Raw genomic sequence first — 26340 nt, 5'->3', positions numbered from 1 at the left:
TGTACGATTCCATCAGCAGCCACTGCCATTGTCATTGTCACGAAAACAAAGCTGGAAACAAGTCCCTGTGGAATTGTGCTTGCGTGTTATCATGCATTTTACATTTTACGTCGACTATATAGTCTACTACTTTCTTGGAATTTCTTGACGAGAGATTGCTGTCACTGCATCAACTCGACAGTAACTTAAATTTATATTTTAGTTTTGTGATTATAAAATTTTAAAAAATATATTAAAAAGACATAACATTTACTTTAAGCCGGTATTCGAGGAATACAACTTTACTCGTGACTTAAATCTTTACATTCATTCTTTCTTTTTTCAAACTCTCTAGGTTTATTAATAAAATGAATAATAGAAAATATTTATTAATATTATCATTATAATGTAATGCTGTTAAATATGACAAGGCATATATATATCGAAGTGCATTAATAATTAATTTACATTTTGCTCGTTGAGGGAGATTTTAGATTTGAATTTTGCGAATCGTCGACGTTTGCCGGCTGTGTGACGAGACGCCGATGTAACGCGTCAGTCTCTCGAATCTGCGATTAACTTAGATTTACGATCACCGTCGGCCGTGAGCCACAGCTGCGTCTACATTAATCCAACGTCGACGAACTACGCGGCATTCGCTAAACTGTGCCATCTGCATAGCCCCGATCAGCGTTATATCGTTTAAACGCGCAATTACAGCGACTGCCAATAATATTGATTTGCTAAATAAATTATGACTTACGAATGGCATTAGCAAATGTTGGGACCATTAACGAGCAAGGAACGCAAGCATCCAGATGTTAAAGGGAAAATGTATAGAGGTGAAAAGATAGAGAGAGAGAGAGAGAGAGAGAATTACGCGTTCTACGCGATTAAATTATAATGAAATATTTATAATTCTTGGCGAGATTTTATCATTATTATCATTTATGATAATAAACATACAATCTGCTGCAAATATTTCGTTATTTGTAGTCTTATCGATGTGAAACGACTGCGCAAATAGAGAATCGACTTTTTATTCGCGCGATACAATAATCAAAACGGACTTTTTCTCCTGGTAAATATTGCAAAATATTGCATTTTGCCGCGCATATTTTACACTGAAGTCTGCGAAAACAATTTACAGCCATCGGATAGAAAAATAGTCGATTTGACATAAACGGGATGGCATGATATTTCTCTTTCAAGTACGAAATTGTGTAACTTATTCGTGCTTATTGACGCCTGACAGTCTAGAAGCGCATTTGTTTCTGACGTTCGTTTCGTCGAAGTCGCTTACTTCGGCGCGATTTTTAAAAAAAGTGTCGCGCAGCGAGAGAAAGAGAGAATCGATGTCGGGAATCCGAAGAATTTCGTATATCAAAGCACGCTCGAGAATCCCGGTTATCGCGCAGCGACGCCTTAGACCTCACGACAGAATTAAAAATGTTGACTCTCGTTACTTTTTCTCGACGACACGCGCTTTAGCCGTAACTGCAATGTCCGCAATCTTATCACGTACTGTCGGGAGAAAACGACCGCGCGGCAATGCGATGATGCATAGTTCAGGAGCTAATATATTTTTTATATCCGGCTTTTTCTTGTTCTCTCTCCCGCAGAGGGTATCGTCTCGTATTCCATGCCCCAAGGAATCAAAAGGGGCACCGAGGTTGACCTCTCCGACAGGACTTACGACGGCCGCGAAGAAGGAGGTTGCCTCTCCGGGGGACTTGGTCAACTCGTCGACGGGCAAAAGGGTCCCGACAACTTCAGATTGGACGTCAGCGGCAACGGAAAGGGTAAGGGTGCTCCGGGTGCTTCGTGCTGGAATGAGATTAGCGCCGGCGCTAGATCGTGTCTAGATTAGCGTGATAGAGCCGTCTCTTCGCGAATCTACCCAGCCGTCTAGTCTTCTTATTCCATCGGTATCTCACGCTACCCTTACTCGTTAACTTTCTTTCTTCGAACTAAATAGTGATCCGAAACCCGGCAACTCTCTCTTGTTACAATTTTGTCTAACGCCCCTTCACGAGCGATTACGCTCTTGTTTCAAGACGCTTTACACCCTTATCAATGTTGAGAAAGTAGCGTAATAAGCGCACGCGAGGTGTCCGTATGTATGTATTTTGTGTTAATGCCGAAACATACTGGATACCAGGATTTTGTATGTGTATATGCGCGAAGTTTTATACGCATTCCCTTGTTCATAGTGTTGCACGTATAATTTGAAATATGCGAACGCGCGACGAGAATTCTGTTAAAATATCTCGGATAGCTTTCGCGTTAGAACGGACATATCTCCGTTTGATTATTTAATGAATTTTCAATCTACGCGTTTCATTCGCTTGATTTCGCGTATCAAAAGCATACCTATATGTTTCTTTGTTGTATATACGTTCTTTTCAATAAAACGATTACCGCCCGAACTATGTTTGCTCTCCGCTACATTTAATCTATCCCCGGAAAGCTTTTCTATTTAATAAAACAATGATTAATGAGCGCGACACATCAACCGGAACTGACGTATTGTTGGATGCCAATATCAACCTGTCCACCGACGGAATCTTATTCACGAAGCCAAATGACCGTCGAAATTTAATTGAAAGGGACACGCTCATGTACGAAAATGGTTTTTCGATCGATTGATCAGGTAGGTAGAATATTCGACGCGCGGAGAGATGCGTTCGTTTCCGAGGCGTGTATGCCAGAATGAAAATGAAATTTTCTGTCGGTCGACTTCAGATGTATATGTGTGTAGATGAGAAAGTCAGAGAGAAGGGTCAGTAGAATCCGGAAAAGCTAGGGGAGGGCCCCGAAGCCAAACGTGTTCCGCAGCGCTACTCGAATCTGTTCCAATTTACATTTATATTGAACCGCGAGCTAGGCTGCAACCAGTCACCGCTGTTTACTCGCTTTCTGGATACATTTGTGTCTTTCCATTTACGCCATGGGACATCCTCGCGTACACTCGGCTACACCGAGAGTTGTATATATATACTTCTACCTTCTTAAACTTTTAAACCGGCAAAACTGCGTACAACCTCCCTCGATTCTCCTTAAACCGGAGAACAGCGTCGTTCGGCATTTCTATACCACCCAAGACTTTTTCGCTCGGTGTCGATATATTTATACCGGCATTTCCATTCAAGGTATTTTTAACAATACTTTAGAAATGCACCGGAAAAGAATTATATACAAGCGGTAAAGTAAGACAAAAAATGATAAATGTGTGTAAAGATATTTATAATATCGTTAATATTTTTGAATCAAATTTATTGATTTATTTTATTTCATCAATTCTTTGTAAATTGATTTACAGCATCGCAAAGAAAACTTTTTAATGTTACGGAAACTTTTATTTTATCAAATAACAATACAGTGCAGCTTCCTTCTAACAAACTTCGCTTAATAAAATATCGATAAACGTTCGCAGCGGTTGACAGTTTGACATGGTCATCCTGATTCTGGTTTATGAGCATTCCACGCTTATAGCTCCAAAATGCGTTAAAGGAGAAAATCATTAACCGACCGAGATGTAGGGGTATATCCACCCACGGTGGTTATCTTACGATCCTAGTGAAGGTTCAGAATTGATGGTAGATAGCGACCGAAGGCGGCGACGACAGGAAACTGGAAACTATTTACTCGGGGGACGATATTAAGGGAGGAAAGGGGTTATATGAAAGCGGATAGGTCAGGACGATATAACGCTATTGCGCGGACCCGGTATATTGTTGAAAACGGAAGGGACGATCCCCGCAGTGGTAGTTGTCGCACAGGAAGTCGCGTGTGCAAGTACACAATGCAAACTGCGTGATTGAAATTCTCGTAAGTTTTAATATACTCTGAGATTCTTACGTCGCTACGCGCAGATACATCATACGATAAATCTGTGATTTTCTCCAGACGTTGTCGAAATACAAGAGACGAATATAGATTCGAGTTTACGAGACTTTCTTTCGTTTCTTTTTTCATCGAAAAGTATATATAGAGATAAAAATATGAAGATTCTATACTGTAAAAAACACATCTCTCTAAGGTACTGAAACGTAGGCTTTGCGTATTATTAATATTTTAACGAAACATAAAAAGATATCGAAGAAAAAGAGGAGATAGGATTTAGTTATAAGAATGTATCAAAATATTTTTGAATTCGTTAAAGATCGCAGATTCAAGGAGCCCAGAGTGTTAATCAAACTCGAAAATTAATAAATAATTTAATATTTTTTAAAAAGCCAAATATTACAAACATCCAAGGATTGAAAAATCCAATTATCGTACCGTAGTACATTCTTTCTTTTCGCAATAACGTGAGCTATTCGGATACTTTATTATCTATAATTTTTTTTTCATTCTGTTATTATTTATTAATTCTCTGAAAAGTACGGCACGCGATAAATGATGAACAAATGGTGTTTGTGCGTTGAAAATGAAGAGACACGGCGAGAGAGGCGGCACATTGCTGTTAGAGATCTTGAAGCCAATGTTGAAAGTAACAGGAGAGCGTTTCTGAGAAACGCATAACACGCCGCGCTGGCTAAGCTTTAAGGTTATTGCAGTCCATTTTCAATCCGCATATTCCCGCGGGACACGTGTATTTCCACATGTACTCATATAGTGGGATCTAATGGCGAGACTCGCGCAATAAGCTGCCGCTACTGCTCTATATAGCTCGAAACTCTTCCGTATCGCGTATCGCGTTGCTTCTCGCGTTGCTGTATATATATATATATATATATATACAATATATATATGTACCGAGTGGAACATTTCCGGGAGAAATGAAGCGAGAGAGGAACAGAAAGCAGGAAAACAAACTCGAAACGTAATTAACGTTTTCGGAGGAAGCATACGAGTCTCATGCGAAAGCTCAACTTGCGTGAATCTGAAACGGGTAATTTAAATTCTATTACGTGCGAACACTTTCGTGCCACTTCTCGCGCAGTTACACAACAGAGAATATTTTTGAATTTTTTAAAGAAACCGCGATGTGATGGTCACGTGCTCGCGAATTATTTAATAAGAGTTATCAAGTTACTCTCTTATTAAGTTACCCTCGTCCTAAAACGGCGATATAGCGCACGAAATACTCTCCGGTTTCTCGAGGTCTTTAAATTATACAAAACTTCTTTTAATATTATTTCGTTGAAAATCAGATTTTATTAGATTTTAATAAAAAAATAAGATCTTTCACTTCCGTTCTCTTATATATAAAATCTTTTATAATCTCTAATTGAAATTTAAATTGACATTGCCAGGTCATAGTTTCTATAAATTCTTATATCGTATCTTTTATACTGCACGTCAAACGATTATCCGTACATTTCCGCCGCAAAGTGTTAAACACGTGTTTTGTTTCATGCGCTCATTTTCCGTTTACGCAATATTCAAATAAATTCTATGTCACGCACGAGTTGCTTACTATTCGCGTTACAGATTTCATTGTTTTGTTCATAGGAATGCGTATGCACATTGCGCACTCATAAATGATCTGCCACATCATACAACCGACAGCGTAAACCCTCTTTTTAATTCAAACACGCGGATCGGAATCTTTTTATATGACACATATACTAGGTCGCAATTTTTATATAGAACATGTTTCGCGTGTGTAAGAGATAAAGTTGAAATAATATACATGTCAACCTTCAATTATTGTTAAAAAAATAACAAAAATCTGACGTGCAGAAATGGCTTTGTATATTTCAACTATAGGTGGATTCAACTATAGGTAGATAGGTCGATTGGAGATTTTTGAAGGCGTACTTTTTTTGTATCAATTTGGAGTTAATTTTTTACTGTGAATTTATTCTCGATAAATTTTTCGTTAAACAAAAATGGACCGCAAATTGATCAAATACATCGCGTGGGTTTCCCAGAATTTTTCTATCATTAATTCAAGAATGTTCAAAAATCCGGAAATTTTACTAGCATTTTTCGCGCAGCTCTAGCCGACGGCGACACTCCATATCTTTTCAGCAGGATTCTCTAAAACTGAACGATATTGTAACGGATAATCCGTTTGTTCTAGGATATGAATGGGTCGGCTGGCGAAACGACACGCCCAATATGCTCGGACGTCCGGTGGAAATAACTTTCGAGTTCGACTACTCGAGGAACTTCACTGCCATACATCTACACATGAACAATTACTTCACCAAGGACGTGCAGGTATCGCCTTTCGCGCCGTTACCGGTATTATTTCGAAAGTTACGAGCTCCGGGAAACTACCGTAAATTTCACGATCACACATTTGGCGACGCCTCCGCGCTTTTAAGCGGTTTTAAAAACATTTCCCCGCGATTTACAGCACGGTGATTCTTGCAGCTCCGACTACCGTCGGGGCTTAGTACTTTCAGTATGGCAAAGTTTCAACGCCGAAGCTTCCGCCGAATTATTCCCATCCGCGCGGTTTATCTCTTTAAAACGTGGTACTCGAACATATAATGTGTGTTCCCGCTGCATGCATGTATAATAGCACTTCATTTGATATCAAACACCTTGTTCTAATTCAATATATTATAACTGTCTCGCAATATTCTCGAACGAAGAAGCGATCTTCTATCACGCGCGATTATTTCCACCTCGTTCGAACGTCATCCAAAAATCGTTACAGTTTCACAGGATGTTTGATGTGCACGATTTTTTTCCCGCAGGTTTTTTCGTACGCGAAGGTTTACCTCGGCACAGGCGGTAACCAGTTCACCGGCGAACCGGTCCATTTTTCTTACATACCCGATCAGGTGCTCGAGCAAGCGCGGGAAGTCACCATAAAGCTGCACTCGCGCGGCGGCCGTTTCCTAAAACTGCAGCTCTACTTCGCGGCTCGGTGGATCATGCTCAGCGAAGTAATCTTCGAATCAGGTAAGAGAAGGATCAATCTATTACGCCGCATCTCGCGCGAATCGAGATTTATTTCCTAATTTATCTCCCGGTGTTGCACCTCGGTGAAGAGCGAATTACTCGCGTCACGTCGCTCGTCGAGATACTCGAGACTGATGGCGAAGTCAAGGGCCTTCGCGTCTGGGATTTCACTTTTCTCTTCGTCGGTCGTCCTTTTGCATTTCGTAGACGCGCGATTTTAGTTAGACGGAAAAAAAATCAAACGGAGAAAAAGATACAAAATAATCGAGAAATTGAAATCTAGAAATAGAACAGTTTCGAAGTACATATATCTTTTATCTCGAGCGCGCGCGCGTACACACATACATACACAGATATATATATATATATGTACACATTCACACAATTCGGCATCCCGATTTCCAATTTTAAGCGACATACTTTCAACGAAGATATGAGCACAGTGATACTATAAAATAGTGGAAATCGTCTCCAAAGCTTGGAGAGAAAACTTATTTCGACGAAAATATAGTTTTAAGAAGCGCGGATACATATAGGATAAGGATAAAATTATTTTATAAATTTCAACTTTTATTGAATCTCTAGAATGTGAAAAGTATTGTATAAGAAGTTTAACGTACTTGGATAAAAAGAAAAAACCTGATAAATAAAATAAAATTAATACATTTTGTTGTTCGATATACTGTTTTGTTGCTTAAAATTGGAGAAGAAAAATCTTACTCTCTGTCATTTTACTTGCACTACTTTTTACAATTTCTAATGAAATAACGAACATTTATATGAATAAAATATCTCTTGCATTCACATGCACAATTTAGCATTAAACGTAATCAGAAAATATAATATCATATCTAACTCTTAAAAAAGATGTAGGTATTACCAAAAAGTCAATTATTAGAATATAAAAGTTTATTATTGCTTTTTTCCCATGATTTTTCATGATTGAATCTCTCTGTTCGTTATTTCATATTGATGAAAAATCTATATCTGAATAAAGATTATATTACAGTCGTCAGATCCACTTTCTTTTACACTTCCAACTTTTACAATAACAGACTTTTAATGTAAATTAAAACAAGCGCGTATTTTTTTCACCGTACCTCAATGTAGCTTAACAATTGCAGCACTGTGAAATCGATATTCTCTCGTAATCTCTCGAGTTTGGTCAAGATAATTGAGTCCGCGCACCACAATGGCAGCAGCAAAACGTAACTGTTACGGCAGCTTAGGCGAATGACTAGTTTATCCGGCATCGATGTAACCGCATATCGATCACCAATATTTCTTTTAATCCATCTCAAACGATCCGAGACGGAACTCAGCTGCCTGGTAATGCAAGCTTTCGAAAGTTCCGTGTCGCTTCGTTGCACCGGTCCAGCCATCGCGGGAGTTGGGTACGTCGTTAATCATTCGACGTACACTTTGTGCGTTATTCTCCCGTCCTCGACTGCGGGCGATAAGTTGGCTCGGACCAGAGGCAACCAATGTTCCTCGTCACTTGTATATACCGCTATAACTCGTATTCACGTCGTACAAACGCTTGGTTGGACCGCGCGTCATCGATAGGAAAAAAGATCATTCTACTTCATCCCTCTCTCACCATTCTCTCTCTCCGGCATCGAGTTTTCCAGCTGGCGAGCCGACCCGGACGCGACGTTTTTTTCCCGGCAAAAGCCTCCGAGAGAGGCAATTTCGCCCCACCTCGTTTAATTTACCTTTTTATGAATCGCGCGTACGAAAGCCCGTGTCTAACTGCTCGAAAATTGAAATATTTCCTGGTGTCCATTAGTCGATAAACTGCCGCGGCACTAATTTTCAGGTTGCCTAACGGGGAAATTCCGGCTGCGTGTGACACGAATTAAATTTTGTTGGTACGATATTTGTTGTTTGTTTTCGAACGATCGATATAACAGAGTAGAAAACTATTCCCGAATACAAATGAAATTCTCTCGGTGCCCCACAAAGGCCACATTTGTACAATCCGGATGAAGTCGTCAAAGGATACGACAGACATCGCGCGAAATTTAATTCCCTTTCGAGTGTTGTGCGTTTCATCTGATTTCTGATATCTCAGCGATATATCGAATTCACTTTTGTTTCGTAAACTCTATCTGCGATTGATTTTATAACGTATTTAGTTTGCAAATGAGTTAAACTGTAATCGGCTTGATAATTCCCAACAGTGATGCTTCTCCTGCCGTGATATATACAATATATACATATATTATATATACGTATATAGACGAGAAACTTTTTGCCTCAAGTATTTAATACGCTTGACAAGCGTGGATTTCATTAGCTTTAATCCTGAATGCACAGTTATCTCCGAATGGAACAATACCGAGGACGAGGAAGCAAAGAACAAGAGTGCCATTGTACTGGCAACCGGCAGCCCCTATCAGAATAACGAGGGTCCACTACAGAGGGACGAAGTGAAGGCTACTTTTAATAAGGAGGAGAGCAAAGATAACACTTGTAAGTCTACTGTTCGATCTTTCTATTGTTATTCCGGTAAGTTACGTTCATAATTTTCCGCGTAATTGACGTGCTTTTCTCCCAACTTTTTTTCTCTCGTCATTTTTCATAGCAATGAGCTCGATATATTATGAGAGAGAATTGCGTGTCGGCAAAAAGTAACTATTATATGATGACCAGACATGACCACGATTTATTAACAATTAATTTAAGTATCTTTTTATATAGTGCATGCTTATCGCATGGTGGTTTTTTTTTATTAATGTATATAAAATGGTAATAATATTGTTTACAGAAATAGTTGAGAGATTTAATTAAAAATTCGAGATTAAGGCGATAAAAAAGAGAAATGCAAATAAATTTTGATTTAAAATCCTTTTTTTATTCCAAATCTATAGTCGTTTTAATCAAACAATTCTAATCGGGACGTTAAATAATTTTTGAATGCATTACACGCGACGCAGACAATTTGCATTTTCTCTTAGATTCGTGTCGAGGCATCAAAATTATGCGAAGTCAAAGAGGCAATAGCTTGCATCTCTGGAGAAATCTTCTTTCTGATACGCGACGTCGTTACATCAGAATTAATGGAAAAATGACGACGGTGGGACTAGAAAACTCCGTAAAATCGAAAGAACTGTGCAAAAAAGTACATCGAGTAGTTCCATGGACGTTCTCGATTACCTGAAAAAGAAGCGTCACGGAAGAAAAAGAGCGATCGCTCTTGTCCCTTGGCCTCGTCGAGTTTGTTAACCAATAGAATGATACTTTTTTTATTTGCCTCACAACAGCAAATAAAAGCCGGCAATTAACTTGATTAATTCCTTAACTCTATCTCTCTTTCTCCTCGTTTGATTGAAACGCAGTTGAGACGTAGTATTGAGATTTCGTTAAAAGGAGCAAGATCCATGAATGAAACTTTTAATGCTAATTGATTAAACTCAATATTCTCCGAGGCAAGATCGATGATGAACTAATTTGTATTTTTTTCTGCTAACGTTTCGCGAGTTGTATAGGGCAAAATTTTTCAATTATACAGTGACGATGCCGGAATTGTTGAAATTTCTTTCAAACTGTTACCAGTTTAAAGCTCACGTGCCCGTTCAATATACGTCTGCATTCGTATACGTTACAACTACTCGAACTACTTGTTTGCGTGTTCGCCGAAGGAAAAGCGCAAGAAAGCGGGTCGAGGCATTTATGTTTTCTCGCTTGAAAAGCGCGACGTACCTAACGCTCTTGTTACATATTATATCGCGTAGGAAACGAATGTACGCCAACGCAGGCAATAATCTTGGAGTTGGTGGAGCAAGCGTTGAACCTGGAAAATTAGAAAGAAGAACGTTACGCTTTTTTTCCTCGTCAAGCGGTCTTCTACAACATTATGCTAAAACTAGCATGCAAAAGAAACAGAACGGAAACGTTAAAAAATCCGAAAGACGCGAAACGGGATAACATTTTTTTATCATAAATAGACGTATATATTCCAGCAAATAGCTAACTGATATTTTTATTCGGAAAGATGAAAAATGTGTTTTCTAGTATTTCTGTGCTATATTGATTTAGAAAGTTGATCTCTCTTTGATTTTTCTACCTATATAAATTATTTTCTTTTATAAAGAAATAAAAGATAAATATTTCTTTTCGCATTATTAATAATTAATTTGTCTCGATGAATGATTTTAATATTATTTGTTACATAAAAATAAGATGTACTACTTAATATTTTAAAAGTGCATAAATTAGTTTATTATTAAAATACATACTAAACAATTACAAAATTCTAAAATGTATTGTTACGAGAAATCTTAATGATTTATTAGATTGCTGGTCTCTTTATCGATTTATAAAATACTCAAACAATGAGCAGGTTGCTGCGGTGGACTACGAGAGCCATCAGCGTATATTGTTTTTGTTCAACCGGGCACTGATCAAACGTGATCTAGTTACGAGCTTCGTGATGAACGCAATCATCATTATCGTTCCATCGTGCATTATGCAAGGTTACCTCGGCGGTATTATCCACGGTGATAGGTCATGTTGCTTGATGCATCAAGCATCACGGCCGAGTGAATTCGCTATCGCGTACAGCCGCGGATCAGCTGTCCGTTGCGACATCGAAATATTATTAATGGAAAATTCTTTTGTTCTCTGCATAGCTTTTTCTATCTATTCCTGTCTCTTTTCACTATCTCTGTTACTGTTATCAATATTCCACTGTTTAATTCCAAACGCGATCGATAGTCACAATTATTTCAAAATTTATCAACTGTGTAATAAAAAAAAACGAGACTAATTATTATCAATTAATGAAGGACATTTGATCTCACGTGACTACATGCTTGAATTAATAGAAAATTTATTTATCGAATTAGTATATACTACTTATTAATTTTTATAAAACAGATAGGATGCATGTATGTATATGTGTGAAATTGACATATCACTTTGTTGAAACAAAATTGTGTTTTATACACACAGCGATAAGAGAGAAAAAAGAGCCAGCTCACATGATCAATAAATCACAAATAATTGTTTAAGATAAAACGGGAAGATTTTATTAAATTTTAATTATTTGATATATATATATATATATATATATATATATATATAATAATTAATCATGACATCTCTCGACTCTGCTTACTGCTAAGGATTTGAAGTAAATTTTTAACAAGATTGATATATATATATCAATCTTGTTAAAAATTTACTTCAAATCCTTAGCAGTAAGCAGAGTTGAGAGATGTCATGATTAATTAATGTTAAGTGATTATCTTTAGAGCTTGTACATAAACCAGTAATAAGCCAGTGACAATGTGGAAGATCTGAGCTTGTAAATGTTAATCGTTAAGCTAATCGATTTCCTCCGTATCCCTGAATATGACAAATGTATCTGTTTATTATATATACATATCTAGTTGCATATGTACAGATTGTGTGTATGTATATACTCTTCGTACACATATATCCATTTCTCAGTTTCAGATAAGAGCAAGGAACCGGAATCGAAGCAGTTTGTCGGATTAGTGATCGGCATCCTGACGACCGTAATCGTGATGTTGCTCGCAGCTATCATGTTTATCTTTTATCGGAACCGTAGACTTAAGGCTGCTCTTGCACCATCAACATTTTACGATCAGCAGGGCGATCTCAAGGTAATTATAAAATTAGAACTACTGTATAATCTGATATATTGACGTGTCTATATATTTATATCTTAATTTATTATTTATTATTAAGACATCAAACTATCTATATACGGACATCTCTTGATTTATTCTAAGAAAATTATTTTTGTTACATTATCGTGTTAAATATATTATTATCTAGATTATAAAAGGAATTCGTAAACTAGGGGAAGAGAGTTCTTTTATAATAAGAGAAGTGACGTCATAACATTGCATTTATCTTTTTAATTACTTTAGCACATTAAATGAGATTTTCTCGGTAGATTCTGTAATAAATATAATTATATATATAATGTATATAACAAATAAATAATAAGTAATTCAGTATATATAATAAATATTTTTTTTAATTCTTGAATCACAAAACCGTTTTTTGTTACTTAAGAGTATAATTCCAGAAAGCGTAGATTATAAAATGTTATAACACTATTCAATATAGAAAATAATCTTGTTTTCCAAATCATCACGCGTCATTAAGCAAGAGAACGAAAATTGGAAGTAGTCAGAGAATCAAATACACTCAAATGGCACAGGAATGTTACGGCGAATTTTCTCAATGCCTTTCAATTTGGTAAATGACAATCAATTCTATTCTTCAGTTGCGATTTTTCTTTGCGCGATTCCCGACCTGGTTTAACACGCCGGAGATTCTCGCCTCTGGCTCTAATAAACCGAACAGGCACCTCTATTTACTTTACGCTTCCAGGTCACTTTACGACGCTTTTGAGCAATCGCGCAAAACAGCTTATACCTACTTACCTATATTACGTGCATCGGTTTAGATACGAGCGTACGTAACTAGAGGGGAAAATGCGACGATCAAATATTTTCTTTAAGGCGGAGGCGCAAACGAGATCGCGCTAGGACGATTAAAGAGACGCTCCGCGCGAGAGATTGTATGCTCTTATCCGCGATTGTTTATTTCTTTTTTTTTTTTTTTTTTTTTTTACTTTTGTCCGGTGCGTTTAACAATCGTGGAATTTACGTACTGGATTATATAAAAAAATTAATTCTTTCAGATGATAAAAACAATAATTACGTTCTTGTGAAAAACTAATACAGCGATGAACGACGGAGCGGCTTTATCGTAGCGATAAATAACCATAGTACATGATAGACATTAATTCTTTCCCACTGCAATACAATGCATGGAATGAATAAAAATAAGAAATATTTCTTGCGATGCACGAACGACGATATTTTTCTCCGACGTCGCATTCCACCGTAATGTTCTTCCGCTGAAAACGGTTTTCCGGCGAAAGAGACGTTTCAGTCTCGCACCTCGTTTTAACGCGGAATGTCTAACTTTGTCGTAAATTCCACTCCGACTCTCGTGTCCTACAGAACAACAAGAATTATTAACGTCGCGTTTACCGCCCTCGTCGGTGGACAGTTTGTACGACTTTCGCAATGTACGGTCTATAACATTAGAACCTATCTCTTTTCGCATTCTTTCGAAACGCATCTATAATAACAATAATGCATTTCCCGAATACAGATTTTTATTATTTATAAAAAAAAGTAAATTTAATTAATTAATTAATTGATAACCGACTTTTGTACGCTCAAGATAGCATCGCTCGCAAGGAAAAAATGTGAAAAGGAAAAAAAACGACGAACAAAGCGAACGTATATACACGCGTACCTTTCATTACTTGATTAGCCCACTGTTATCTAAGTACGAAATCAGACCAACGATTTGTGATGGCTAGTGCAAGATAACAGGGTAAAAAGCCAAGATTCTGCACGAAGTAATGTCTATAGATAAAAGTGCTGTCCGTAGAGGAGCCGAGAAAGCAAGGATGAGGAATAAAACGTTAGAGAACAGAATTGAGCGTGTTACGCAAAAAGTTAATACTTGGGCTGAGTCGAGCGAGAAAAGTGAGGCAGACGGAGAAAAGAAGAAGAGTCCTGAGAACTTGGCGTATGTTTACCAAGCCACTGTTGTTCTAACCGGATTAATAACAAAGTGAAGTTAGTTTGCAGAAATGGACAGCTCCGGTGCTTTCTCATCCTTTTTCGCGGGATATAGCGCAAGACAGTAATTAACGACTTGCTGAACGATGAGAAATAATGAGTGCCAGACAGTTGAGCTTGCAAACCCTCGAAGCTTTCCTAACTTAACTGTTTGCACTTGGCGAAGACGACTGGAGAAACGTACGGAGCGACAGTCGACGATTAATAACGACGCTAACAACCTATCGAAATAAATTGAAGACTCGCAGTGGCGACATTAGCTATCAGGACTAATTAGTCATACTCGGTCACATTTCATTCGATTCATTATTAATAATGATAAATGAAGTGGAAGAAAATTCTTGGAAATCGAGGAAGTTGTCGAACAAATTGTCTTTATACCAGAGCTTGCACATGCATACGCAAAATAATTTATTCCGATCGCATGTGTGAAACACACGCATATAAAAAATATTCGCATATACGTTTAGCGAACGATGCATGCTATAAAATTAAATAAGCACGTGCAACAATCTCCGGCTAGCGATAAATATGAAGAAGCGAAGAGCTGAGCACGCTTATAATATTTTTCATCCGCCTGGCGAAGCTTGAACAGACGCGCACGAAATCACCTTCCCGCTTTACCATACATCACTCCAAGGTATTCTTCGACAACCCAATATCGTCCATGGCTAAGTTTTTACCAACCACCAAGGAAGTGCACGGATAGTCGAGCTGACTCCACTTAATTAAAAGAGCTGCCGTATTGCGACGTCGTCGTCGAGAAAAAGACGTGCGTTATCTTCGTCGTTCACTCGCCGCTAAGCGGCATCATATATATACTCCGAACGCCTTCTTCTCGCTCATCCTCGGTCTCGAGCTCTCTTCTTCTTCTCCCTGTCTCCTCCCCGTGTTTCACGTTCCCAGCATTAGCCACCTGCTACTTGTCCCGTCTTGAAGCTGCGCGAGCCCGATTTTCCCCTTCTCGACAAAATGACCCTATTGCCCCTTGTGTAACCTGCGACCCACGTCGACTCGCCAGAATGGCAGGCTATGTCTGCCAAGTAGAAACCGCTGTCAATTTATCGAGCCACGTGGGCCACAAGAAGAACAACGTTTTCGCTTGTCCTCACTTTCCTCGCACACACCTGACTCAATTCGACAAAACGACTGAGCATCCATGGCTTCTTAATCACATTAGAAACGTAGACATTCTTTTCTTTTTCGAAGGCCGTTCGTTGACGGACCCTCCTAATAATAAGTTAATTAAATAGTCAGCAATTTACGAGAGCGTCTAATTAATCAGATATTACATTGTCGTTCGTGACAGTATTTAATTAATTAATCTCTCCATGACTGTAGCTCATTAATCATTGTTGCCGATCACGAGTAATTTTGTAAACAAAAATGTTATTCCTTATGCAATGTATTTTTTATTTTTCGACTCGTCAAATTTCGATGCATTCGAATATCCATCCGGTCTTCAAAGCTGATCTCGTTTCTCTCCTTTTTCTTTATCCAAAGCCGAATCCTATCGTAGCCGTGAAAAACGGACGCAAGATACCGACGATATATCGAACATCATGGACCGTGAAAACTAAACTTTGTTTCGCGAATGACATTATATCGATCTGTCTGATCCCATTTAGAACGAGTATGATGGAAGAACCTCTCTTTTTTGACTCGGCAGCTCCATCGGTCTGCTTTAAAACGTTGAAGGGAAACTCCGTGGGATAGTATATCGCTTAAAGCTGCGCGAAGTGTTGTGCTTTTTTTCCCTCTTATCCGAGGATTTACGATGCAGCAAATTCTTGTTCCAGATTTCATTGCGTGAGATTATTCAATTTACGTAAGCGTCCATCCGCGCGTTACAGGTCAAGCTATTCTTCAGCGATTAGCGAATTAAATATAAATTTTATGACGAATAAAAGTATGATAATATAATTTCGACATTTTATTTAAAATGTACATATTACGTTTTAAATAAAATATTGTCGAAATTATATCTTTGTTACATATATATTATCTCTTTATGTCTCTCATGGAAAAATAAATATATCTTTATTAAACACTAATTAAAAATAAAATAACAAATGCATCTAATCAATTTATGAAAATAATATCGTAAGAATAAAATATCGAATTATCTACGTATCAATGCGTCACGATAAATAATCCCGTTAACGGCATTGCCTTAAGAGTACATATATGAATCGTATATGCATTACGATACAATCGTAGCGGATAAACAGGTGTACGTGCGTAATTTTGTCCGATAATTTATTATTATCGAATATATGATGCATCGTGATTGTGACGCGGCTCTGTGAACGCGCATTCATGCGTAATTGCATTCGCGTGGAAAGAGCGAATGACGAATGAGATTGGAGGAGAGAGGATCCCGTGCAAAAGTGAGTGGTAATGCGATTATATCGACTTTAGCCCAGGAGGGAGGAAGGTCGAATGACGATACCAGAAACAGTCGAGCGAAAACAGATTATTTTAATTTAAAGCAACAAACTCTCTGATTTTCGTTCCCCGGAATCCTAACCGCAAGTTCAATATACGTGTATGCATATATGATGTGATTCGACGGTATAAGAATTAATTATTATTTGTCGGAGAAGTGGGAAAATTTTTGAGACTGCTATACATTTATTTTAAAAATTTAAAACGCATCACTGCTAAAGTTAAAATGAAAAAAAAGTCTCGATGTATTATATTAATTATATAATTATGTTCCCTCTCCGAGAAACACAACGGCGATAACTGGATACGCCAAAATTAGAAAGAAGACGAGGCTGCGTTAATTAAAAGCAGATCGGCGCTGTGAAAAATTAATAAAAAAATATGAAACAAGTGAAACGCGCGAGAGACACTTTGGGATAGAGTTGGAAAACGTGCGAACAGCTGGACGGGTCGCGCAACCTTTTCAGAAGAGAGGCAAAGATGTACTCATGGTAATGAAAATGGCAAAAAGCACTCCGGCGCTAATTAATGGAGGATCGTTTTGTGCTCGGAATCTTCTCGCTGGCACTTTAGGGATTTCGTCGGAGTAACCTGTTTCACGATTTCGATTCTCGTTTCCGTCTTCGCGTGCCCGGCTTCGTTCCTCTCCGTATCGCACTGTTTATATTTCTGGCGGGCTGCATTAACGAGTTTAACATTTTTCTCGAATTAGTACGACATACACAGATGCACGTAGAAAAAGTAATACACAAATATCGAGCGCGGCGCTCATCGCACGCGTTACATATACAATATAAATATAAACACACATAAAATGTATCGCGAAATATCAACATTTCCAACATTTTCTCGTTTTATACGCGCGTTTCTCTTTTTCCGCGTAATAAAATCGCGGTGGTTTAATCGAGTAACAATATTGCACAAATCGTACGTGCGCGATGACGAAGAGAGCAAGATACCTCGCTCTTGTCGAAATTAGATTTCACGTTCTATGTATTTCCGCAAATTGACGGGAATCGGTACGCGTAAATTACCAATAATCCACTCAATTTATTAAACGCACCTTTAATTCAGCCGCCTCGTTAAAAGATTACTCGGCGCTATCGTTTGCCGATCTCGTAATCGCGGTTGAATTCGATATGCGATTAGTATGCGGGCAAACACGCAATATCTCTGAACAAATACGCCGCTTCGATAAATCTCGCGGAAACGTGTGCGCGTGTTTTAGCTCTACATATATATTTTCTCTCGCTCTCTCTCTATCTATATCTATATCCATAGCATCGCATCGGTAATTTATTTCGCCAGGCGATATCCTGTTCGGAATACCAAACTTAAGAAAAAAAAGATATCAAAGCGCGATCTCTCTTTCGGCGTCAGACAATACCGAACGACTGATACGCTGATAAAAGCATTCTACGACCGATGGAACGTGTTCGGGTTCGCGAAGAGGGTCACAGACACATGGATTTGCGCGCGAGGTCTCTTTACACGGTCGATTGATATACCATACATGAGGAGAAAAGATGCCGGATTATTTCGCGTCTGGCGATTTCCCGTCGACACGATCAAAGAAATATTTGTTCCCCGTAAAATCATTATTATTAATATATATATCAAGACAAAAATCTTTCTCCCCGAGCTTAATCGCCGGACACACACAAATGACGATCTTAAAAAGGCATTATTAAGCGACTGCGAATGAAAAATTTTCATCAAACCCGCGCACGTTAAATATGCAGCTCGTACTTGTAAAAATATTACAGCCATGAACTCGGCAAACCTTATTATCTTAAGGTTGTTTAAAGTTTAAACTGGATAATATAAAAAGGCAATGAATAAGTCCACCCGATAGCGAGGTGTTTATTTTTAAAACTTTATTTTCTATCGTTAAAAATATAATCGAGTTATTTCAGGTTGTTCCACATATCATCTCGTCGACTTGTTATAATGCTTCCACAACTTTATATATTAATAAATTCTTAATAGTCACCCATCTCTCACACACATCTCTCTTCTCTCTTCGCTCTCGGATATGTATGACGTACGTTCTGACAGTCAAGATTTCACGCTGCGCCGACGATATGAAAATAAACTTTTAATTATTTCCACAATAAATGTCAAGAGCCAACATCTCTCAATCGTTGCAATTATACCGCTAATTTGTTAATAATAATCAAGCATCGATCATCCCATTTAATACTTAATAACGGCGAGTCGGAATTTTCATTTGATGCTCATTTGCATCATGGATATCGCATCTCATTTGCAAGTAGTTGCATCGCGAACTATTTGCGCGATGATAAGCAAAGCCGTTTCGCGCAAATTGGATACCACATCTTTCGAGTAACAATAATACTTCCACAAACCGAGACCATTTCGGCATCCGATCACCGAGAACGAGATGTCGACATCGCTTTAAATGCCGGAGCATAAGGACGCGGGAAGTCGCGAATAGGACTTTAGATAGCCCTAATGGAGAAAAAGAAATGTTAGACGAGTAAGGCCAATGGGGCGAAGAGCGGACCTCGTACTAGAAACGCGAGCGATCGGGAAAGATAGAAGCAATGGGGATGCGACAGTATGTGTGTGTCTACGTACGTGTATGTACTTAGGCGAGACAGCGCAAAAGAGGGCGAGAGAGTAGTGAGATTCGCGTAGAATCCCGATGGCTAAGTGGTTATCTTATCTTAACGGCCGCGCGGCGCAGCATCTCACCAGCCTGGCACCCTCTAACGTTCCCTAAACGGAAATTAACACCCAACCCTACGCGAGTCAGCCTCGACAACCACGCCGGCGGCATCGCAAAAATCAATGGATATTATATCGCCACTCACGCTCGCAAGCATATACGCGATTCTCATCGCGTTCCCTCTCGCGAGCCTCTTATCGTCCGCGTGAAAAAAAAAGTGGAGAAGTCGAGCGAGCTCCCCCTTGATGTGTCTGCGACACCCTGGATTGTTTGTTATAATAAAACTGTTAATTTCCTGAGGTCGCATGTCGGTGCCTCGATCGTCCGGCAGTCCGGAGGCCCTCGTATACGAACCGAGATAAAGGCGTTTGGGAGGAAGTGACGCGAGATAAGGGCTTTACGGGTGAACACCGGCGCGATCTTACGTTGCATTTTAGACGAAAACGTGAAGAGCAGAGTGTCAAAAATATCTTGGCATTAATATACCCCAATGTTTGTCGTGACTTATATATATGCGATATTTAGACATTCAAATTCGATGTGACAAGTTTTTCCGTCAAATTTTGATCCATTTTTAATTGTCATCTCGCGAATTTTCGGAAGAGTAAACTTTTTTGACGTGAGAGTAGCATGATAGATTAGACAGAAAATTATCGGATTCTTATTTGAAAACTCGTCTACTTCATATTATATTAACGTAGGTTGCAATAAAAATTTATTGAAAGAAAAAAGCAAGTTTTTAGTGTTAGATAGTAAATAATATTTGTGTAATATTCAGACATTTAAATTTGATGTGACAAGTTTTGATTCATTTTTAATTTAATATCTCTCAAATTTCCGAAAGAATCAAATTTTTTAACGTAAGAGTAATCTGATAGATTAGACAGAAAATTATCGGATTCTTATTTGGGAACTCGTCTGTTTCATATTATATTAACGTAGTTGGAATAAAAATTTCTTGAAATGTAAAATTAAATTTTTAACGTTAGAGAGTAAATCATATATTTGTATAGTATTCAAATTTGTATTTAAAGTTTATAGAACCTCGCTAGAGAGTCATTTCTTCTGCGACGATAAAAATATAAGTTCGTATCCTTCGCATTTATTTGCCATACGAGATCGCGTGTGCCGCGAGTGCCGTAAAATAAAATTCCACGATCGGCAATACGTAACAAATCAGTAGGCCAGCACGTACATATATTCCCTCTGCGCTTCGGCAATACCGAATACAACAATAATCAGACGCGCGCAACCTCTTGGGGAAAATCCTCCCTCCGTTTTGCCGGTTATGGATATTCTGAGGAGAGAAAGCAAGAGCGCGCGGAAGCGAGCGAGGCGAGAAAGAGGATGGAAAATGAGAGAGGGGTATTAAACCGGTAACAATATATCGCTTTTACCACGCGATATACCCGGCGTGTGCATAAATGTCAGGTGCATTAACGATAACGCTCGATATTCGCTCGCAGGTCTCCGTTGCGGAGGAGGGTGAGGACAAGGGACCAATTTGTCCTCCGCTTCCAGCGCAATATCAACCAGCCGCCTACAGCACCACGACGCCGCAATTGCACAAAACCGTCACGGATTACACCGGTTGGTACCAACATTAAAAGACGTATATACGTTTTAAGTATTTCTTCGTTTCGCGTTTATTCGCTCGGGTTTTGCGATCGTTAAGGTACACGTGTCGCACGGATACTCGCGTTTTTATCCCGGAGAGAGTCTCGCGCAGATTCAATTATATAGCTGGAGATGCTTAAGAGAAAATCGATGAATCCGTCATCGAACGTTCAATTTCTTTACTAACGCAGACGCTTCTATTTTTATTACTTTTTTTATTTTTAATTCTTACATTCGGGCGCATTTTCTCGATGATTGGAGAGATCCGTCGTGTGTCGGTAATTGAAATGAAAGCCCGATCAGAGTTGATTCGATAGTACTTTGAGCAGCGATAATATCAAACGATTTACATTCTCGATTACGTTCAAGTTCGAAGACGTTCTCACTTCCGTATCCGTATCTCGACTTCGACACGGATAGTTTCGCAGTTATAGGGGAATTCTAACGGCCTGTCCCGAGTGACGGTCAAGCCGAGGTTTCGAATCTCTGCGCTTCTGGTTTCGCCACGGCTGCACAACGTAGTTGGAATAGTCGACAAACTATTCCGTTGCATCTCGTAGTTGGCACAGCTTGCTGGACACAACACTGGCCAGCCCATGGTCTGTAGTGAAACTGTTTGCCGCGACCTTGTTTAATCGAATTAGACCGGGGTCTTTGATTAATTAACTGAAGCAACATCACGCTGTCACTGTCACTCATTCACGATCGATGTTCAATTTTTTTTACTTCTGCAAGTGTCGCGATTGCGTTGCACCGACTGTATAAGGTGTCTGATGAAGTGTCACACCGAAGATTCACAACTAAATCTTGTTATTTGGAGACGATTTTTCCTCGGGAAAAATGTCGAGGGAAACCATCATTTGTTGCATGTTCCCAATTTTTGCCATCGTGTACCTTTACAACTAAACCTTAAATCAAAATTTTATTAAAGTATACTCTACTTGAAATTAATTGGAGAATGTGGTTTTGTTAATATTTGATTTCTACAAGGTTTGGTTTGTAAAAAAAACTCTTTATTTTCAATCGTTTGTAATTCGAAAATAATTGATGCCTCAATATTTTTGCTGAGGAAAAATTATCTCCAAATAACAAGATCTACTTGTATATTTTCGGTGTGACACCTTATATCAGACACCCTGTATAAACGTGTGAGAAACGAGACCTAGCAATAATACTGTAATAAATTGAAATGTAGACATTCTCTCTCTTTCTCTTTCTCTTCTCGTTACTCGCGCAAGTTTGCAAAAGTACTTTATTCGCTGCAGTTGGCTTACGAGTTTCGCGGTACTGGCACTCGGAGTCTCGTTAAAAAATGGTAACGATCTTCCGAGACTTTTGAAACTCGATGCGAAAGAACGAAAAGAGAGAAAGAGAGTTGTTGGGGGCGGCAATTTTTTCTCGTCGACGATGCGCCATAGCGTCGTGATTATGTTTTTTAACTTTGTCAAATTTCTCTCCTATCCCGCTTCGCTTCTTCGCCCGACTCGGACAGGGATCACCGAGGTACAGCCGGTTATTCCGCTCTTGCTTAACTCGACGATCAATCTTGCCAGGCCAATTCCGGCGGTCCAAGAGTATCCATCTAACCCGCCACCCATACCACCTCCGCCGGAAAAGTATTACGCCAGTACGGAGATCTGTAAGGTGAGTCGCAAAAATGTACGGTAGACATGCGATCCCGGGCCGATTAAGTTTTCCTGTAGCAGTAATGCCAGGTACTTCGGACACGAAACTGTGTCAAACGCCGTCTCGTGACCGTCGGATCTCCGTCACGATCGCCGAAAGGGAGGCAACCTTGTAAAACCGGCCACTGGGGCTTATGTAAATCACGAGGTTAATTCGAATATTATACCGCTTGACTTTTCAATTTTCGCTCTCTGTGCCTTTCTAAAACCGATCTAAACGTATTTTAAGGATATATTTTTCTGATCAACCGCGCGATGTGAAACTGTTGCAGGAATTATTAATACCGCGTGTCAAATCATTATTTTGTACAAGTTCCTTGAAATATTAATTGTAAACTTTTTTTTCACGTTGAAGAATATCTGTACAAAAACCGGGATATATAACGAATTATATTTGCTGGCGTAAAATATATTGTATTTCAATTATATCATTGTATCGATTCCGTCTTAATCTCATTTTCAACAATACTTGTTTACTCTGCACAATATGCACGACGCAAAATACTTTATCCTATGAATTATGAGGATTAATGATCGAAAAACGAGGAAACAACGGGGCACTATCAATCATACTACTGCGAAGAAAACGTCTTTCGTGGGTATACACAAATTATAGAGCGATAATGTAAAGGGAATGGTTATTGATTATGGTAGTTTCACGAGAAGTACATTTATTGTTTGATTATACTATCAAGTCCGATCAATTTATGGAAACGCAAGATATAGTGAAACAGATATATTTCTCGCTCGCGTGATTACATTTCACATTATTTCACGATTATTATAATATATTTAATGCCATATATTCATTAATGCAGATATATTTTTCCAATGTTTTATGTATGTACTTTGTAAAGCACGTAATCAAAAATTAATCTTATCTTGAACTAATATTATCTCGTATTCCAATCTTTTTAAGTATTTTCTTGTAAAAAAAATATTTATTTTTATTTATATATGTTATTGTATTAAGAAATGTATTTTTATATTTTCCTGTATTGTTTTCTCTGTTTTCTATGTATTTTTTATTCGATAAATAAAAATAAAAAATTTGCTTCGATTGTCGAGCTCTCGAGATTGTTAAAATTATACTAATTTAATCGACGAAAAATTTCTGTCATCGCAGAGTCCTTTACCACCACTGCCACCCTCGCCGACACCGAGCACACCACCCCCGATGAGCGCCAAAGCCTCTAGCAGTATGACTAGTTATAGTCCGGAAGATATGCTCACGGAGGAAGAGGAGGAAATACCCGAGTGTATCCTCGATTTTCCGCGAGAGAAACTCAACATCGTGGAAAATCTTGGCTGCGGATACTTCGGCGATGTTCATCTCTGCGAAGTCGATAGATTTCCTGGATATGATGAGGTCTTTAGGAATACTTCCAGCGATTTGGTTGTTGTTAAATCCTTGAAACCAGGATCTTCCGATGCTCTTAGGTAAGAATCATTTTTTTAATTAAATTTCATAAACTTTCTTTAAATACAAATACAGAAACTGCTGATTTTATATACATTTTTGCTATACATCGAATTGTCTATGACAAATCGAAAAAGATTCTTTATATGGTCGCAGATTGGCGATAATTATTATTTTAAACATTTTTGATGTGTGCGTATGTGTGTGTGAAATATTTTCTTTTTCGTATATATATTCTGAGAAATTGTATTATTTACTGAATTGTATTATTTAATAAATAACAACTTTATATGATAATATAAATAATAGCATATTATTTTTCGCATCTATTATACATTCTATATCGCTTGCTACCAATATAATAACAGATCCGCGTATCAATTCATTTTCATCTTCACTTTGCGTTTCAACTATCGCGCTGAAAACATCGAATTGTGCTTACTTTTTAGTAAACGCAAGCATTTCATATATGGAGTTTTGAGCCTCGAAAGAAGACCACTATAATGAATAAAAATAAAAAATGAAAGTACAGATCCGCCGATGTAAAAATTATCCCGATAGATTATATAGAGCGCCGCATTTAACGGCGCGTAATTCAATAATAAGCACAAAGTGATTCCGAATGTAATGACACGCGCATTAAGTAGATGCGGCCGGATAATGCGGAAGAGCTTTAAGCGATCGATGATTAGCATGTAATCGAATAACTCGTCCGCGCGTGTGTTAACGTCAAATATAATTTTTTCTTTCATGAAGGAACGCGAATTTTTTACGCCTTTAGAAAATTGAAAACGCAATAAAAACTCCTGTATTCAAAAAACGGTCTTTTCTTTATATAACATGTAATTCACCGATCGGCGATATGAAATATTCATATTCAATATAATTTTGTTTACGTTGAATATTATTTACGTATTTACGCAATTTTCCCATCCTCGCCTAAATCCACCATTATAACCTACTTAACGAATCAGCGCGTGTATACGCTCTGTACGTGCTTCATCGCGGCTTTTTTCAGAGAAATATTTGAAAATCAGTAATTACTGATTACAGCGATACTACGCGCGCGATATATATATATATATATATATATATTTAATTTTATTGAATAATATTTACGCGTACGTATGAGAAAAAAATAATATAATAATTATATAATGAATATAATATAAAGTGTAATAATTTACAAAAATGTTACAAACTGTTGTGATATATTTAGAAGCACATACATTGCTTTTGTATAAGATATACTATTTCGGGAAATAATATAGAATATTCCCATCCACACGAGGACGCTTGCAACTCGACTCGACTGTATCAGCTAATATAAAGGATTTTATTCTTTTATTGCGTTCGCGATGCCGCTACAGTAACGTTTTGTTCTTCGGACGATTGCGATTTTCGCTCGCGGATATGTAGGCCGATAGAGAAATCGAAACAGGCGGCGGAGCGTGTCGTAGCGGAATCGCCGACCCCCCAACGACGCGTTGTCGTCGCAGTAGCGAAAGGATGATCCTCGCAGACAGGATCACGGATGGCATTGTCTACAAAACACATTTCGCCGACTGGGAAAAGCCCGCGGAACCCGTGTCGTCGCGAAAAGCGGATGCAACTCATGTTGGAGCACAATCGTCCACGGCTTTTATCCTTTTCTACATCCGTCCTTCTGCCGGCTGCGACATTCCGGAAAAAGTCTGTCAATCCAAACCGCCCTGATAGATTTTTGTTCCTTGATTCTATTTCGCCCGCGTGACAATTGAATTTTTCGATGCAACAAAGATGTGTTTCTCCTCTTCTATCTTATTATTTTCAAAATGATTAGTTTTATGTCGTGTATGCATGGATATATTTTAAAAATATAAAATAATTCGACCGAATAATTTAATGTCTTTCTTTGATAATTAATACGATGTATAGAATTGTGTCCTGAACTGACCAAATGCGTATTTCATCATGAATCTAACCTCGATGAATATATGTATATTCGAA

General features: G+C 38.3%; 1 protein-coding gene across 1 annotated transcript in view; it reads left to right on the top strand.

The window, feature by feature from the left end:
• The window catches only part of Ddr (discoidin domain-containing receptor 2), a 187027-nt gene that overhangs the window by 142898 nt on the left and 17789 nt on the right, over positions 1–26340 (top strand). Inside the window, exons 6-13 of the mRNA XM_029316730.2 lie at positions 1602–1781; positions 6014–6153; positions 6639–6846; positions 9166–9321; positions 12304–12479; positions 21096–21219; positions 22739–22890; positions 24058–24371. Of these exons, the coding sequence (XP_029172563.1) occupies positions 1602–1781; positions 6014–6153; positions 6639–6846; positions 9166–9321; positions 12304–12479; positions 21096–21219; positions 22739–22890; positions 24058–24371 (1450 nt within the window). The remainder of the gene's footprint in view (positions 1–1601; positions 1782–6013; positions 6154–6638; positions 6847–9165; positions 9322–12303; positions 12480–21095; positions 21220–22738; positions 22891–24057; positions 24372–26340) is intronic.

The sequence above is a fragment of the Nylanderia fulva genome, unplaced genomic scaffold (genome assembly GCF_048542155.1).
Source record: "Nylanderia fulva isolate GAGA-0341 unplaced genomic scaffold, ASM4854215v1 Scaffold5, whole genome shotgun sequence".
NCBI lineage: Eukaryota > Metazoa > Arthropoda > Insecta > Hymenoptera > Formicidae > Nylanderia > Nylanderia fulva.
Note: the sequence above shows the minus strand (reverse complement) of the source record. Positions and strands in the feature narration are given on the sequence as shown.